Genomic DNA, 15,990 nt, shown 5'->3' on the forward strand with positions numbered 1-15,990 from the left:
GTGCAAATGTGGTAAATGTAGATCTATGCCCCAACCTTCAGAGAATGTGTGCTGCAAAAACAGAGTTTGTGTGATTACATCTGAGGTGTTTCGACAGGTGGTCTTAGATCCTCATATTTTGGCTGTCTGCATTGTTAGCAGGAGCACAATCTATGCAGATGTTCCAGATTACAGTTCGTCAAGCTATCGGTGGGCTGGGTATAGACAGTGGACTATGTGGCAATGCGGCTATCTGGGAAGTGGGAACAGAAAAGTTATCCCATCTTGTGTTGTGTGGGCCATCAGAGACAAGTATCCAGCTCCAGATGGTATATATCTTGGATATCGATCCAGCTAATGTACTCTAACAGTGACTTTTTTTTTGAACAATCATTGACCAATCTATCATTCTATCATTACAATTGTAAATTATTATTATTCATGATTTTACAATAATTTATGAAAAACGTGACCTCTTGTTTTGCACAATAATGCTTGTAGATGTAGGCTGTGAGTCACCAATGGTGGCTTGTATATGTGCAGGGTGGCCTTGTGGCAAAGGACGTTTCTTCTTAAGTGGCCCACTGAAGTTGTATTGTTGTTCTTCAATTGTGTCAATTATTTTAGGCATATAATTGTAATCTTTTCTTTTTTTTATAGGAGTTGCATCCCACTTTTTGCTTTATTTCCTGTACTTGTGGGCATACAAAGCAGCACCTGATTTATTGTAAGCCGGGTCCCTAGTGCAGTGTGCGTTGTTGTCTAATACAGCCAACTGGATACGTGCCTGATAAGCTTGATTCCTACAAAGCATGAAAAGTAAAAAATAAAGCAGGGCATGCTCAACTCACTGGTATGCATGTCTCTTGGAAACATAAGCAAGTACTAAATTGTGAAAAGACTCCAGGTTTCCTGTATGCCTGTACAATGGAAGTATGCAAGTTAGCTTCAATCTACTAAGAGTCCTTACCGAAATTTGGTATAGTATTTCATGGACTCTAGCCATTTTGGATCCATTATCAGCTTTTGCAATACTCTAAACGATGGCTCATTGTGACGAAGTATTGCAGTACTCTACCATCTCCATCTGTTGGTGGCCCAGTTAGATCATCATGTTCGCATCGTCCATCAAGCCATTGATGCTCATCAATGACAAGATGTAGCAGGGCAGACCACTTTATCTAGTACACATAACAGTGTAAGGTAGCAAAATTTATACTATTTTTGTTTATTTATACTATACTGTATTTATACACATACGTAGTGTATATACGTGACCGAATTTGTGAAAAGGGGTCTTCCACACACATCCTATTCTAAGACTTCATGGAGCCGTAGCTTGGTGTTCAAGCAAGAATTCATCTTGGAATGTTCAGTGCTCACTTGGTCATGTTAAAACTCACCACTGACAAAACTTCAAGTCAATATCTTCATTATCTTATAAGACAAAGTTATGAATCGTCAAAGTTGACAAATTGAATGTGTCTGGAAAACCCCTTTTCACAAATTCGGTCACATAATTTATGTACCTTCAGTATTTGTACATCTCCATTACTAGTATGACAACAGTACCAGAAGTGATTCACAATATTGGAGCTCCACTTTAATAATTTATCCATGCCCTTGCGCTTACCAGCCTAAAGTATGTTAGCACAACCCATAAAATAAAATTTGGCCTTTGCCTTGTTACTCACCTCAGCTAATGCTTTTTTCAATTTTTTTGATTTGTGCCAAACATCTAGTGAATGCAGCATTTGTGGGTACTGAGTTTCTACAGAGTGCACAATAGAACAAGCAGTGAATGGTATAATATACACCTGTATATACCTATCATCTTGCGCACTGAGGATGATGCATCAGTAATGACTTCAGGACATTCAACCAACTGCAATACATGGGCTATGGATCTAGAGAATGCTTCTCGTTCCATGTTAGGTGACTGCAATCTGACCACCCTTTTGTCCACTGTTTCAACATGAAGAATTTTGTTAGTTTCATGGTCCATAAGTGAATACGTGCAATATTTAGCACTGTTTCCAGGAGAATCACACCTTCCGTCCGCAGCCAAAACAACGCGCTTACCACGATAAGTGGATAGGAATTTGTCCTATTTGATGTAAGTATAGATGCAATATAAATACATTATGATACACATTAATATGTCTATTGACCTGTTCTGCATTAAAGAACACTTCTATTCCAGGACATATATAATGTCTTTGGTAGCAATGAAAGGAAGAGCTTGATGAAACCGATAACCCCAACACATTTGCAAAATCGGCTATTTTTATAGTAGCTCTGCCCTGATATAATTATTGCTGACGCAAATAAAAGGTTGTTTTGGAAAAGTTTATTGTTAGTTCTGCTAGTTAACATTTCTGATGATTTCCAGACAAAAATGTGCTTATTGGTGCACTGACTATGAATCAGGACACAACAGCCAATGACTTTGTCTGTAGCAATAGAGCAATTCTCTACACAACCAGGTTTGTGACATTTTCCAGAGAATAACATCAACAGCTTATCCAGGTTACATAACACCTTGATGTTTGCTCCTTCAATACCTACAATACAAGAATTTTAAAAATTGTTAATTTAGAAATGGAAGTAGGGATCAAGCGAAAAACTACTGAAACGAGTGATTTGAATGATGGCAACTATTACAACATAGCTTTGTGGGGAAATCCTTACATTGACATCTCACCACCTCACCATATATGTTCAATGCCAAAGTAGGAATTTCCCCAAAAAGCTATGTTGTAATAGTTGCCATCATTCAAATCACTTGTTTCAGTAGTTTTTTTTCGCTTGATCCCTACTTCCATTTCTAAATTAACAATTTTTAAAATTCACTAGTTTGTTAACTTTTTTTTGGTATAGGTATATAGCTATTATTGATCTTTGGCACTGACTGCTCTATTAGAGTACCTCGATCTTGCTGCTTGCTTTATGCAAGCTGCTCAATTACTAAATTGAAAGGCATGCAGGGTTTCTATCTCCTATTTTCTACAATTAGTTACAGCTGGACCATTAATAATGGGCGTGGTCCACTGATCGTTAAGTACGAGCGCGCGCTCTGATTGATAAGGGCGTGGCAGTGTGTTATTATTGCGCTTACTTCGCTAGGTTGTTTGATCGCTTTGCAAGTGTTGCTATACAGGCATCTACTTGCCCTTACAGTACGGAATCCGTTATTAGTTTTGTGGCGTCCGAATACGGCTGCTCTAAGGAAAGTGTCGATACGAATTATTAACGCCTCCGTGACTGGAAAAGAAGAAGACGATCCGTAATTGAAGATAAAAGGAAAGGCAAAGCGCAGAAGGCAAACACTCATCGGAACCCGAAAAGGCACATCCCAGCAGCGAGTTAAATATTGTGGCAAAGAATGGTGATCCTTCGCTGCTTCGTTTGGCCTGTAGCCTTGCGAATGTGGTCAGGCTGGCTGGCAGGCAGGCAGGCAGACGAAAATTTCTGTTTTAGCGATTTTTTAGAAATAAAATTCCAGCACTTTTCTAGTCGTTTCCTGATATATAACGCTAGAAATAAAGTTAGAAACTTGAAGACTCTTTAGTAAAAGGTTTATTTGCTGCGTGAGATATTTCTAGGATGATTTTTGAGGGATTGAAATTTGAGGCGCGCGCCAAATCCACCCGGATCCCTACTTAAACAGTACTATCGTACTGTTTGATAATTGTAAATATGTAATATACCGTATAGTACAAAAAATTTGAGGGATATAACACTTTTGCAGTTCTTGCAGTGTCTCCATAAACCGCAAATGTATTTCTGCGAATTGCTAGTGACATTACTGACTCGTGAACATTTGTCTTATGTAACTACAAAAGTTTTTCTACGAATACTAACAAGATGGTCTAATTGCAAACGTTTTGTCCCTTGAATATTTTGTGTTATAGGGTACTCCATACCTTGTACAGATATTTCATTGGATTCCAATTCTTCCTCTACATCTTCAGAGCCAGATGAGCATTCAGATGTACTACAGCGAATTTTTTTGTATAACACTCATGATGACAGTAATGTATACATACTAATCATCCGATACTATGTACGTATCATCATCTGACTCAGATGAAGTGCCATTCAATATATAAGAAGCATTCTGTACAGTCCTGTTTTCCAAATTAATAAATGTATCTAAAAATAGAAGACTGCACACTACCTTATTTCATCACTGGTACACACTGAGCCACTGTTGGTTATGATAGACACAATACAACATAATAAAATATCGAACCTTTGTTGTGAGCTTTCTTCGGCCAGCCTGCAAGTTGAATAGTACCATGTAAGCACACAACAAATGCATTGACAATATTACATGGTTGATGAGTAATCAATAGTTGAAACAGATGTCAATGTGCTCTCCTCGGCTTGCCAGTTGCTACAGTTTTATGCACAAACATGTATACAATCTCACTGGCTCCCTCATATCAGTAAACAAAATAGTCACTTCCAATAAGACAGTGCTTCTTTTCACTCCGGAGCTTTAAAGGTTCGGTATGGGTGTCACAGCAATTACTACATAAATAACTTTATAAATAAGTGACTACTTCAACACAGTAAATTAATTTTGAGAGGATTCTGGAGCATTAAACTAGCTCTTTGCATACCAATATCCAAAAACATCCTTTTAGAATTTAACTTGCATTTTAGTGCAGTTAGTCGTTGACATACTTAAGAAGCAGAGAGTGATAAGCTTCTGTCTTATTTGAACAGTCCTCACACCAATATAACATTATCACCACTGATAAAAGTGCGCACCTTTGTTGCCAGTAGCCATCAGCCAGCCTGTAATCAAAGTGTATCTTACTATAACACACAGGATCTAAGGCAACATTACATTGTTGATGGGTGATCTATGATTGACACTGATGTCAATGTACTGTCCTCAGCTTGTCTGTTACTACAGATTTATATTTACGATAACATAAAGATACAACGTATCCATATCTATCCACATATATTAACAGGCATGATGCTTTACTGGCAAAAGCTAATAATCGAAGCCACTTACCACTCCTGTTGCAGCTGTGGTGTAGCCTCACAATCACTACTTGACTCCTCTTCCTCAGCACGAAACAAAACTGGATGCTTGAGCCTCTCACCTCTTCTGTCGCTACTTACAAGCCTTGATTCATTTCTTGTAGAACTGTGAACTGGTGTGGAGCACAAAAATATATCATCACAACGATGTTGTCCAGCAACCACTGACAAATCTGAGCTATGATGAAAGCATTGGTCGCGTAAGATCATGGAAAACGTCAGTTACCTCTGTGTTGTTCCCACAACTTCTGCAACTGGCGTACTCAGTGGCTCGAGAGCGCTGCTACTAACGCTTCTTCGGATATTTTGAAGGAGACAACAAGCGTCGCTACTAGCCGCAAGGGAACGTTTTGCCTCTAACCATAACTTGTGAGTCTCTTCTCGAAGTCTCACGAAGGCGTAGGTAGCTCTTCCAGTACGTGGACGTCCAGGTGGCATTCTTCTGAATTTCCGCGCTATCTATCAATTTAACACGAGCGTATAGAGCTGACAACTCCGTAACACGTGATTTTATTGTACACAAAATAATCACATGCGTAAGGAAATTAAACGGCTTCGTTGTGTAAGCCACTGCGACGCATTACCCCTTTAAGATACTGCATATACATCTGTATGATTTAATCTTGTGGTACAAATTATAAGATGTGCATACCCCAGCCACAGAGTTTATACAGGTGTGTACCTTAATGGGAATAATGTAATTTGAGTCATTCCTATTAAGGTAGCATAGCCTAGCTGAACTTTGTACTTCAAGTTATTATTAATGGGAGTGCTGGATTGCTGACGAAGCTTAGTGGAAAGTTACAACAATAGAAGTTGAATTGCAAAAGTTACAGTAATGATCATGAAATTTGTTTTAATGACACTGTCACTACTTCTGGTGAATGCACAGGGTGATCAACAATGCGGTATCCACCTTAGCCATTATTCATCCAATCCATCCATTGTACCAATCAAGAGCTGCTGTGACCTCAGGATCTACCCACCTGCTAGAGTACCATCTGGAGTGTACAAGATGAGTATGGGAACATTTGGTACTGCTGATGTCTACTGTGACATGACCACTGCTGCTGGAGGATGGATTGTGATACAAAGAAATAGAAAAGATAGTTCTGTGAACTTTAATAGGAACTGGAGAGAATATGAAGATGGATTTGGAGATCTTAGCACAGACTTTTGGTATGGCCTTGAAGCAATGCACACTTTAACACAAAACGGCCAATGGGAAATGAGAGTGGATTTTAAAAAAGAAGATGGATCTTGGTCTTATATCCATTACAATCAGTTCAAAGTGGGTTGTGCCAGTGAACAATACAGATTAACAGTTGGAGGATACACTGGAGGAGATGGTGACTACTTCACAGCAGGAAACGAGCCATCAAATAATAGGCCATTCACAACATTTGACAGAGAAAATGATTTGTATGGACCGAGTAACTGTGCACGTGCTGTAAATGGTGCTTGGTGGTACCACAGTTGTTTTGATATTAATCCCAATATTCAACCACCTCAGTATGACTGGCCTAGGATTGCAGTCAACATTGAAATGAAAGTACGTCCTAAGGATTGCAACTGATAAAGCTATGCATTAGAACACCTTGTGTGTATGCATTCATTACATGTAACACAGCTAGTACTTGTTCTAGTAGTTTAGCATGAAATATTTGACTACATACCCCCATGGGCGATTCGCTAAAAAATACCTTTGTAAAAAAATCTTGGGGAAAAGTTGCAGTATAGATTGGCATTTTTATGTAGCATTTTTTCATGTTTTTAGCATAGCTACATTTTAGGCTGTTTTCAACTTGGTTTTCAAGCCTTTAAATTGCAAAAATCCTGAAGCTTCTGGGGTTTGCACCCCCAACCCCCCTGAAATTCCACTTTATACTACAGCCAAACAACAATAGATGACCTCAGACCTTCACACCTCACACCTCACCTCTTCACACCTCACCACTTTCACACCTCAGACCAAAGAAATTCCAGAGGATACATTTGCCATGTATACCTCAATACAGGGAGACATCTAAATGTACACTGGTGTACATTGAATGTATCCCAGGAAAGTGGTTGTACTTCTAAAAGAGCAAACCACTTTCATCAAAGTAAGTATGTCCTTGATGTGGATGAGGTAGTGGTACCACCCTCTGCTTGTTTTATACAAGCTCAGACCAAAATCAATTGTGGGAATAAATCAATGCTCATGTGATGATTACCACAGCCAGAAGCAGCAGTCAAATGAAGGAGTTTTGGTATCCTTGCCATTCTATAAGTCTTCACTACTGTAATAGCCATCTTCATGCCATCTTCATGCCATCTTCACTACAAAAATGGTTCAAGTTCCAACAGTTTTCCTGGCCATTGAAAAGGTACTGGAACAGCCATATTTCTGCATATTCCCATGTCTTGCTTATGGAAATATTTGTATGGAAATATAATCGTTCCAATACCTTTGAAACTTTGTAGTGCCCAAAATTAAACTTGTATCTACAGTACAGTATGTGACATACACAGCATGTGGCAATGTCTGATTGTATGTCAGGATAGTTGCACAGTATTGTCAGCATAGCTAACCACCAGTGACAGTAAAGCATTTGACATAATACAGTGAACTTTTTGCTTTGCACCACATGTGTTCCAAATAATTACTTTGCATTTGTTGGTAAATGTGACCAAATCTTGGAAAAGAGTTCATCAAAGATTTCAAAGTTTTTCTTGTAATTCTAGTACATATTTGTGATAAATTCTACCCCCAAAAAAGTAATTATGTACATTTTCTGAATAACTGGTGTGTCAAATGCACAGTGATGTTTAAATTTTCATCACAAGATATCTTTGAAACTACATTCTTTACTTGCAGTTCTCAAAAATCAGCAATGATATGTTACAGCACCTAAATTATAGCTAAATCAGAGTATAAATATCTTATTAATGAAAAGGTGGTCATAGTTGAATATAGTTTGATTCAATAACACATCAATAATAATCACAACAATTAATCCAATACCCTATACAATATACAGTTGCTATATATGTATCATCACTATGTACACTAATTATGATAATACCAATGATAAACATACAAAAGACAACTATGATAAGTGACAACCTGTACAGAGTATAAACCCTAGAATGTGATATGACTAAAATCATGGGATATAATTATTATGTCACACTTAATTGCATAACATATACTACAATCATTCTATTATAAAGATATTGCAGTATGCATGCAGTGTATGAAAAAATGCTGTAGTCAACCAAATGACATTAATGTTGGACAACAATAAATTACCCTATATCATGCCACTAAAAGCAGCATGCAAGGTGAGCTAGAGTACACTGTTCACATACAATGTGTGGCAGAATATGACCAGATATAGAAAAATCAGCCTAGTTGACTATTCATTAAAAAATAAGGCACGTCAAACTGACTAACTGCATGGTATTAATTCGTAATTAAAATTATTATCAGCTGAGGACACCAAATGCAAACAACTACTAACTATCATTAGAATGATTTTGTGTAAAGCAACTCAACAGGTGCATGCATAAATGCCAACATAATTAATTGTAGCTATACTTCTAATTGTTTCATACATGATTTTGTCATGAGTGATTTTCCATAATGGACGCTCGCCACAAATTTATTCTTGGTGGACAGAAATAATCATCTAAGCTGTCTGGAATAACCTTGAGCTGTGCATGCAAATCACAAGGTAACTAGGTAGCTTTTGTGTTTATGCTGTTGGCATGGCTTGGATGCTCAATAAATTGTTGACTCAATATATATTGTACACTTGTGTACTCAGTCATTTAATTGCACAGCTATATGAATGAAGTATCTAATAATACTCCCCATGCATGAACAATATTATTATGGACATTTCCAGCTACTTTAAATTTTCCAATTCTATTGAGATCACACGTTGTACAACATATACCACATGTTTATTGGATGCTCATGATGATGCAGTTCTCTTAACACTTAATCTCCCAAGTATTGCAAAATTGTTTTACACTACTCCACATATTGCTTTATATCTCCTACCTGCATTAAGCAATCATGACTACATTTTCAGGACTATAGTTCTCTACTGTTCAGTGACCAATTGAGAATATTGGTGTGATCATAGAATAATCCACTTGGGCCTTGTGATAGATTTAAATGTAACAAATATTTTCAATAATTTTTACCATAAGTATGATAGACGTATTAGTAATTTTTGGTGTTTCATTGGATAGCCACAATATTCAGCTACAAGCAGAAAAATTTTGGAGGAGAATGGGATATTGTATTATATAATAATAATGATTTTATGACAGAAATAAGATTATTCATTGGCGCAGAAAAGAATAGGAATATGAATGGCAATTTATTGTTGTCTTGTATAAACATGATCTTTATATTATGGAAATTTATATTTCTAGCTTTTGCTGAGAAGTTACTGAATTGATAGATATGCGGTTATGGTAGGCCATTTGTTTCAAAATGATTATTTGATATGTTCAATGAATTATTTGATATGTTCAATGAATTATTTGATATGTTCAATGAATTATTTGATATGTTCAATGAATTATTTGATATGTTCAATGAATTATTTGATATGTTCAATGAATTATTTCATATGTTCAATGAATTATTTGATATGTTCAATGAATTATTTCATATGTTCAATGAATTATTTCATATGTTCAATGAATTATTTGATATATTCAATGAATTATTTGGTATATTCAATGAATTATTTGATATATTCAATTTTAGTGTTTTATTTTTGTAAATTTTATTTTTGCGTAACGATAATAAAATATTTTTTTGGTTGGTATCGTTATCACAATCAGAGCGATCTAGTTGGTAGCGATATTGGACAGGCTGATCAAGAGTAGCGAGAGTGAGAGAAAGCCTAGTACAATAACACAGCAGTGCGTTCTGCTATAGTTGCTCAGTACTTTAAATTTAAGACGATGGATGGTGAGCAAGCTGAGATGAGGTTTTGTATGTGTGCATACATATTGGCAGCGTAATCTGTTCACTATACTACCCAATTTACGGCAGCTAGCTAGGTCGGATGAATTAACACGTTGTCACACATGCTCAGTGCCGAGTGCATCCGCTCGGAGTGCATGCAGGTGTACGGTCTCATGGTCTAGGATTGGTGAATAACATGGCTGGGATGACCTACTGGCATGTCGGGTGTAAAATTCGCTGCCTGCCACAGCCATCCAGCTCACGCGGCCTCAGCAATACCACGGCAACCCAGCGGCCAGATTATTTCTGAGGTAGCTAGCAAGCTATAGCTAAAACAATAACATCATAGGCGGCGGAAAGGGGGGGGGGGGGGGGGGCTAGGGGGCTAAAGCCCCCCTCGGTCTGCTGAGGGGGGGCTTAGCCCCCCCTCAGAATGATATCACACCGAAATTATCTTTCTTGGATTGGGGCTGAAAACCGTGATAAAGATCGAAATACTCTAATAGAGCAGTCACTCTAATAAAGTAGTGAGTGTGTAGCGAGCTATGTAAGGATTTTTATGTAGTTTATCAGCTAGAAATGGTAGCTGGTGAGGTGGAAAGCTCTTGTCAGTTGGTTGTGACCTTTTTTTTTTTTTTTTTTTTTTTTTTGGTCTCACCTTACCAAACTATAGAAATAAGTCTGGGTCAGCTCAGCAGAGCCCCCCCTCATATCAACTACTTCCTCCGCCGCTGAATAACATTATACCATGTCAATCAGATAATTTGATATTTACAAGGTTTTCAGATACATAAGCCATTAAAAACAAATTGCATAACTTTGTGGATTGCAGTGCTAACTAAATTCCAGTCACTGAGGGGTCATGCATTTTTAAAATAGCAACAAACATGCATTGTTACTAATGTTTTTCACAGTGGATAAACACTCCTATATCACTGAAGAATTCTAGCAAAAGCAACACATGTCCAACAGAGACTTAGCACTGACCTTACCCATTAATATTATAGTAATGATTATATACTGTATATTATGTAGATGGCTCAGGTGCTGAGGGCTCAGGTGCTGAGGGCTCAGGTGCTGAGGGAAGTTGGGTTAATGCAACTTGCTAGGAACTTTGAGTGGGAAAAAGTGAGAATGTAAATTGTTATGTATTTAAAATGATGTTCCTCTTCATTCCTGCAGGTAACACCAAAGCTCGTACCAAATTTAACTGATGCACAATTAACAGACTTGGGTGTCACCACAATAGGTGACAAAGCCATGTTGAGAGCAGCTTGTCAAGTTTCTAGAGGTATATATAGTTCAAGAGGTTTTAAGCTTCAGGCTAGCTGAACTGTTTTAATGTTAAATTGTGCTTTATGATTGTTGATAGGTAACACCAGCCGCCAACTAACTGCCATACAAGAAGCCAGGGGGGTGATGGGCTGTAGACCCAAATTTGAATTAGGTGTTGTTCCTCCTACCAAGAAAGGAAAGCGCAAGTCAACAGTACTGACTTTTACAAGTGCCAAGCGCCGTCACAGCATTTGCAAAAACTTGATTGTTTTTAAGCACATGGGCTCTGATAATTTATCAGAATTCTCACGGTTAGATAAGTACATTCTTTTGAATGGGATGGTACAGTTTGATTTGAACTCTACTGAAACAGAAATTCTTGATAACATATGCAATGTCATCACCAGCTCCTAGCTCCACTTCTCCTGAAGTTGATCTCTCTCATTGCTCACCTCAAGATATCGAGTTCATCAAATGTGTTGGGAGAATATGTCGAGTGTCTCAGACGGCACCAGATTTTACTTGGTCAGGCACTGCAGTGAAGCATTTGTGTGGTCAAGAAGATTTATATGTTCAACTGAAGCGGAATGCGGTAGTGAATGATGGCAATGATGATCGTCCTGATGAAAGTGACAAGGAAAATGATGACGATGATGAGTTACTGGAAACACCAGGACCAGTATCAATGCCAGGACCAATGTCAACACGAAAACCAGTGTCGACACCACCAATATCAATAGTACAAAGACCAAGATCAGTTTCAACACCAGTACAAGGACCCAGATCAATGTCAACACAATCAGTGCACAGACCAGAATCAGTATCAACACAAAGACCTGGATCAATGTCAACACCACAATTGGTGCAAAGATCTGGATTAATGCCAACAACTAGACCATTGCTGATACCACTGAGCAACAGTCTTGAGAGTTTTCCAGGCCCAAGTATTGCTCGTGCATCACCTACTCCGGTTCTTGATTCTGTTAGCACATATGAGAATGGTTTTGATCTCTCAGCAATTTATGAGATGTTTCCTGCTTTCTCCAAACATGCAATTGATGTGATCCAAGGGCTGTCATCAATGAACAATGAGAAAACTATAAACATTTTGCTGGACATTGATTCTCAGAAGATCCTCTCATTGTTACAACAACAGAAGATGAATGGTCCTCCAATGAAAGTAAGAGTTGATGAAGATGATTTGTTAAATGACGCTCTGTTGTTTTATAAAGCTGTTACCTTTGATCCATCCCGACCATTACGTGTTTCCTATATAAATCAGCCTGGGCTTGATACTGGTGGTATCAGAAGGCAGTTTTTTACAGATGTGCTGGATGAAATTGCATTTAAGGATCCCCATTCAATGTTCATGGGTGATAAACACTGCCTGCGCCCTACTTACAGCCCTCAGTTATTACCACTATTCAGAATTTTGGGTGTTCTAATTGTACATTCACTAGTACAAGAAGGCCCTGGCTTCCCATACCTTGCTCCTTATGTATACTGGTATCTGGCAACAGGGTCAGAGGAGCTTGCACTCTCTTATGTTACCAATGATGATTTGTCTGTTGATGCTTTAGCAATTGTGGAAATGGTAAGTTTGTTTTACACAGTATTAATAACTTCAAACGAAGTAAGCCACTTCGGATTCTAGGGGGGTCTGGGGGCATGCTCCCCCAGGAAGAAAAAAAAATTTAGGTATAAATATACACAATTTGGTGAAATTTTACTGTGATGCCATTAAATATTGACCATTTGATTATGCAACTTTGGGATTAATTAAACCTTTCCATTTCTCTAAGTTTAGGTATAAACCTAGGGGGGAAATAGCTAACCCAGGGGGGCCTGTGCCCCACCTCCCCCTAGATTAATCCTAGCTTTTTGTTATAGTATACAGCTATACACATGTGACTGTTCTATTAGGGTTACTGCTGTTTTAGAGTCAGCCTCTATCAAGAGGTGTGGTCATTATAATACAGCCAGACCAATAAGTAGTATGGTCATCATGTTTGAGTGAATAGATTGCTATGAGGTATGGTGTATGTGCGCTCAACCTCTATTCGTCAATCTGTCATGAAGTTACAGGTATCTACGGGTGTCCAGTACCTCTACAGTAGCGCAAGTGCTTTAAATAATATTGTGGCATCTAAATTTGCTCAAAGAAAGTGTTGATGCAGAAAATTAGCACCTTGATATGGTTTAAATGCATTAAGAAAATAAGAACAGCTTGATTGAAAATAAAAGGAAGATATGGTGTAGAGGGTACACACATGTCGGAACCACAAAAGGCACTGAGTTTATTGTTATGATGTAAAATGGTATTCATGCACTGCTTCATTTAGCCTCTAGCCTTGTAACTGATCTGGCAGGCAGCTGAAATTTTGGGTTCTGGCGATTTTTTTAGAATTGAATATCCAGCTGTCTTTAAGTGTTTTCTTGTTTTAACACTGTATTGATGTTAGATGTTAGATAGACTAATGTTATCCGGTAAAGGTGATTTTCATTGCATAAGATCTGATTTTCAAAGGCAGCATTTTAGGTGGTACTTACTACATTTGGAGTGATTCCTACATTTGGTATTTAAACATTAAAGAAAAACAAGTTGATGCTATGCTACGTCTAAAAACCAGGCACCCAGTTAGTACCAAATCAAACTGCTATGGTAATTTATTTTGCTTTGGTGTTAAATGCACACAGCAATTGCATTTTGTAACTCATTAATTATTTTGTAATTCATTAATTATCACATTATGGTTGCATCCCCTTTTGATACGAAGGGATATGCAATTTCTAGTAGTCTGCAAGGCCCGAGTTGCCATTTTGTGATACCCATATAGCCTATTAGGAGCTGTGTTCTTCAGTGAACTTCATGCACTGTTAAAACTCAGGTGGTCATAGCACACTTAAACAGCAGCACACCCTTGGGGTGCAGTCACACTTTCAGGATATGGTGTGTAAAGCACATAAGACAAGCAGTGTAACTGTACATTGGTGTGTATGACACCAATATTTATACATGAAAAGCTATTCTCTGCCATTATAGATGATTCCAGTGTTTAAAAGAGGTATTTTGTGGCATCCTTTATCATTGAGGGGTTGTAAGAAGGATCACAAAGTATCAATTTCATTGAATTTATGTATTTAAAATATAATTGTGACAATAAACTCATTTTGTGCTAAGCCATTACACACAGGCAGTTCAGATCAATGCACAAAGCTGGTGTATCAACAAAATTAATTTCCATTGGCTCATTGCTAAATAAAATACATCAATTATGTCATCAGACATCAGAATGTAAACAACAGTAAAGGGATAACAATACTGCAGACTAATGATCAGAGGGGCCAGTACATATCGTACTGTAGAACATGTAAGCCTTGGTTGAGTGAAATTAAAACCCACAATGGAACTCCATGCTTGGTGATATATAGGTTTTTAATACATTTTGAAAACAATGTTTAAGTAGAGATATTATAAAGTAGGTAAATTGCTGACTGACATAGTGTTGTGTACTGTTTGCAGATTGTTGACATTCCAGGATTGTAATACCAATTGCAAAACTGTAGATGATGCAGCATTTCACAAATAGTACTGAAATTAGTAGTTGACTTTGATAATAGCTTGTCATGACATGCGTCCCACTCCTAAGTGCTTCCCACTCCTAAGTGCTTTTTGTCATTTGTAAACTTGTGGTCACACTCTTATTAGTGTGATTGATGTGGTGTGAATACTACACTTGTAAAGATGTGCCAGTTTGGACAGTAATATTACACCTGTGCTGGTGTGTTATGACCACTTCTATATTAACAGTGTGCAGGCACCATTATATCAATGACAAAAACCATGAATGGTATACGCTTAGTCATAGATGGTACTTAAAACTTTTTTTTGAGCCTCGAGAACTGGCCACTTCATGTGTTATAGATAGTGGTTTTGTCTTTATGCATATAGCTGCAAAAGGAAAACACAGAGGAAGGATTTGAAAGGGTCACTTCAACCTCTCAATTTGATCATCTGATTAGTGAAATTGGAACAAGGCGCATGATTACAGTAAGTGTTGTTACTGAGTCTGATATATTGTACTCAGCAGTATATTAATACCTTTATAGTTTGATACTAAGGCAGCCCTAATACAAGACATCATTTTACACGACACTATTTCTAAGAGAGCTGCAGTATTTTTTCAACTTTCCAGTGGTCTCTCTACTCTTGGGCTCTTAGATATAATCAAGTGTTTTCCTAACCTGTTTGAAGAGTATTTTGTGTACAGTGAAATTGAAGAGCTTACTGCTGAAATGTTTTGGGATGCATTGATTCTGCCAAGGAACCCTACCGATGAAGAATCCAGAGTTATTTCAATGCTTTCTGAATTTATTGAGTCATGTTCTCCATCAGGTCAGAGTAGTACAAATGGTATACAACTGTGACCAGCGGACAACTCTCATGGTGCAGCCTCCATGGAATGGAGATGCCACACTTAAGTTTCACTGCTTGTTATTCTGCTATTATACAAAAAGGACAGTATAATTTTAAAACTACATAATTCATTGTTAAAAAATTTTCATTGCTTGAGGACACCGGTGAAAATTTTTAACACAAAAATTTCACTTGTGAAAATTTCTCACAGCTTATATTTATAGAAATACCGGCGGTATACCATACTTGAAGCACTGCAATATGCACTACTGCATAATTATAT

At 37.7% G+C, this 15,990-nt stretch overlaps 2 protein-coding genes across 4 annotated transcripts; one reads left to right on the forward strand and one right to left on the reverse strand.

Annotated features, from left to right (window-relative positions):
• Positions 1-387: 387 nt before the first annotated feature.
• LOC136252772 (serine-rich adhesin for platelets-like) lies at positions 388-5,632 on the reverse strand. 3 transcript variants are annotated; one of them, XM_066045339.1, is made up of 16 exons: positions 5,267-5,632; positions 5,012-5,218; positions 4,838-4,900; positions 4,759-4,785; positions 4,316-4,378; positions 4,235-4,261; positions 4,160-4,189; positions 4,029-4,109; positions 3,906-3,976; positions 2,151-2,543; positions 1,807-2,086; positions 1,674-1,750; positions 1,509-1,616; positions 950-1,160; positions 831-899; positions 388-782 (listed from the first exon to the last, which is right to left on the reverse strand). In XM_066045339.1, the coding sequence occupies exons 1-10, from the start codon at positions 5,476-5,478 to the stop codon at positions 2,161-2,163; spliced, it is 1,164 nt and encodes a 387-aa protein (XP_065901411.1). In that variant the 5' UTR covers positions 5,479-5,632; the 3' UTR covers positions 388-782; positions 831-899; positions 950-1,160; positions 1,509-1,616; positions 1,674-1,750; positions 1,807-2,086; positions 2,151-2,160. The 3 variants fall into 3 exon arrangements, with proteins under 3 accessions (XP_065901411.1, XP_065901410.1, XP_065901412.1); XM_066045338.1 differs by having other exon boundaries at positions 4,160-4,261; XM_066045340.1 differs by lacking the exon at positions 2,151-2,543 and having other exon boundaries at positions 4,160-4,261.
• A 173-nt stretch (positions 5,633-5,805) lies between these two features.
• Positions 5,806-6,707, forward strand: LOC136252773 (ficolin-1-like). The gene has a single exon (XM_066045341.1). It carries the CDS (start codon positions 5,879-5,881, stop codon positions 6,614-6,616), a length of 738 nt encoding a protein of 245 aa, XP_065901413.1. The 5' UTR covers positions 5,806-5,878; the 3' UTR covers positions 6,617-6,707.
• Positions 6,708-15,990: the final 9,283 nt, after the last annotated feature.

Source organism: Dysidea avara, chromosome 4, assembly GCF_963678975.1.
Source record: "Dysidea avara chromosome 4, odDysAvar1.4, whole genome shotgun sequence".
NCBI lineage: Eukaryota > Metazoa > Porifera > Demospongiae > Dictyoceratida > Dysideidae > Dysidea > Dysidea avara.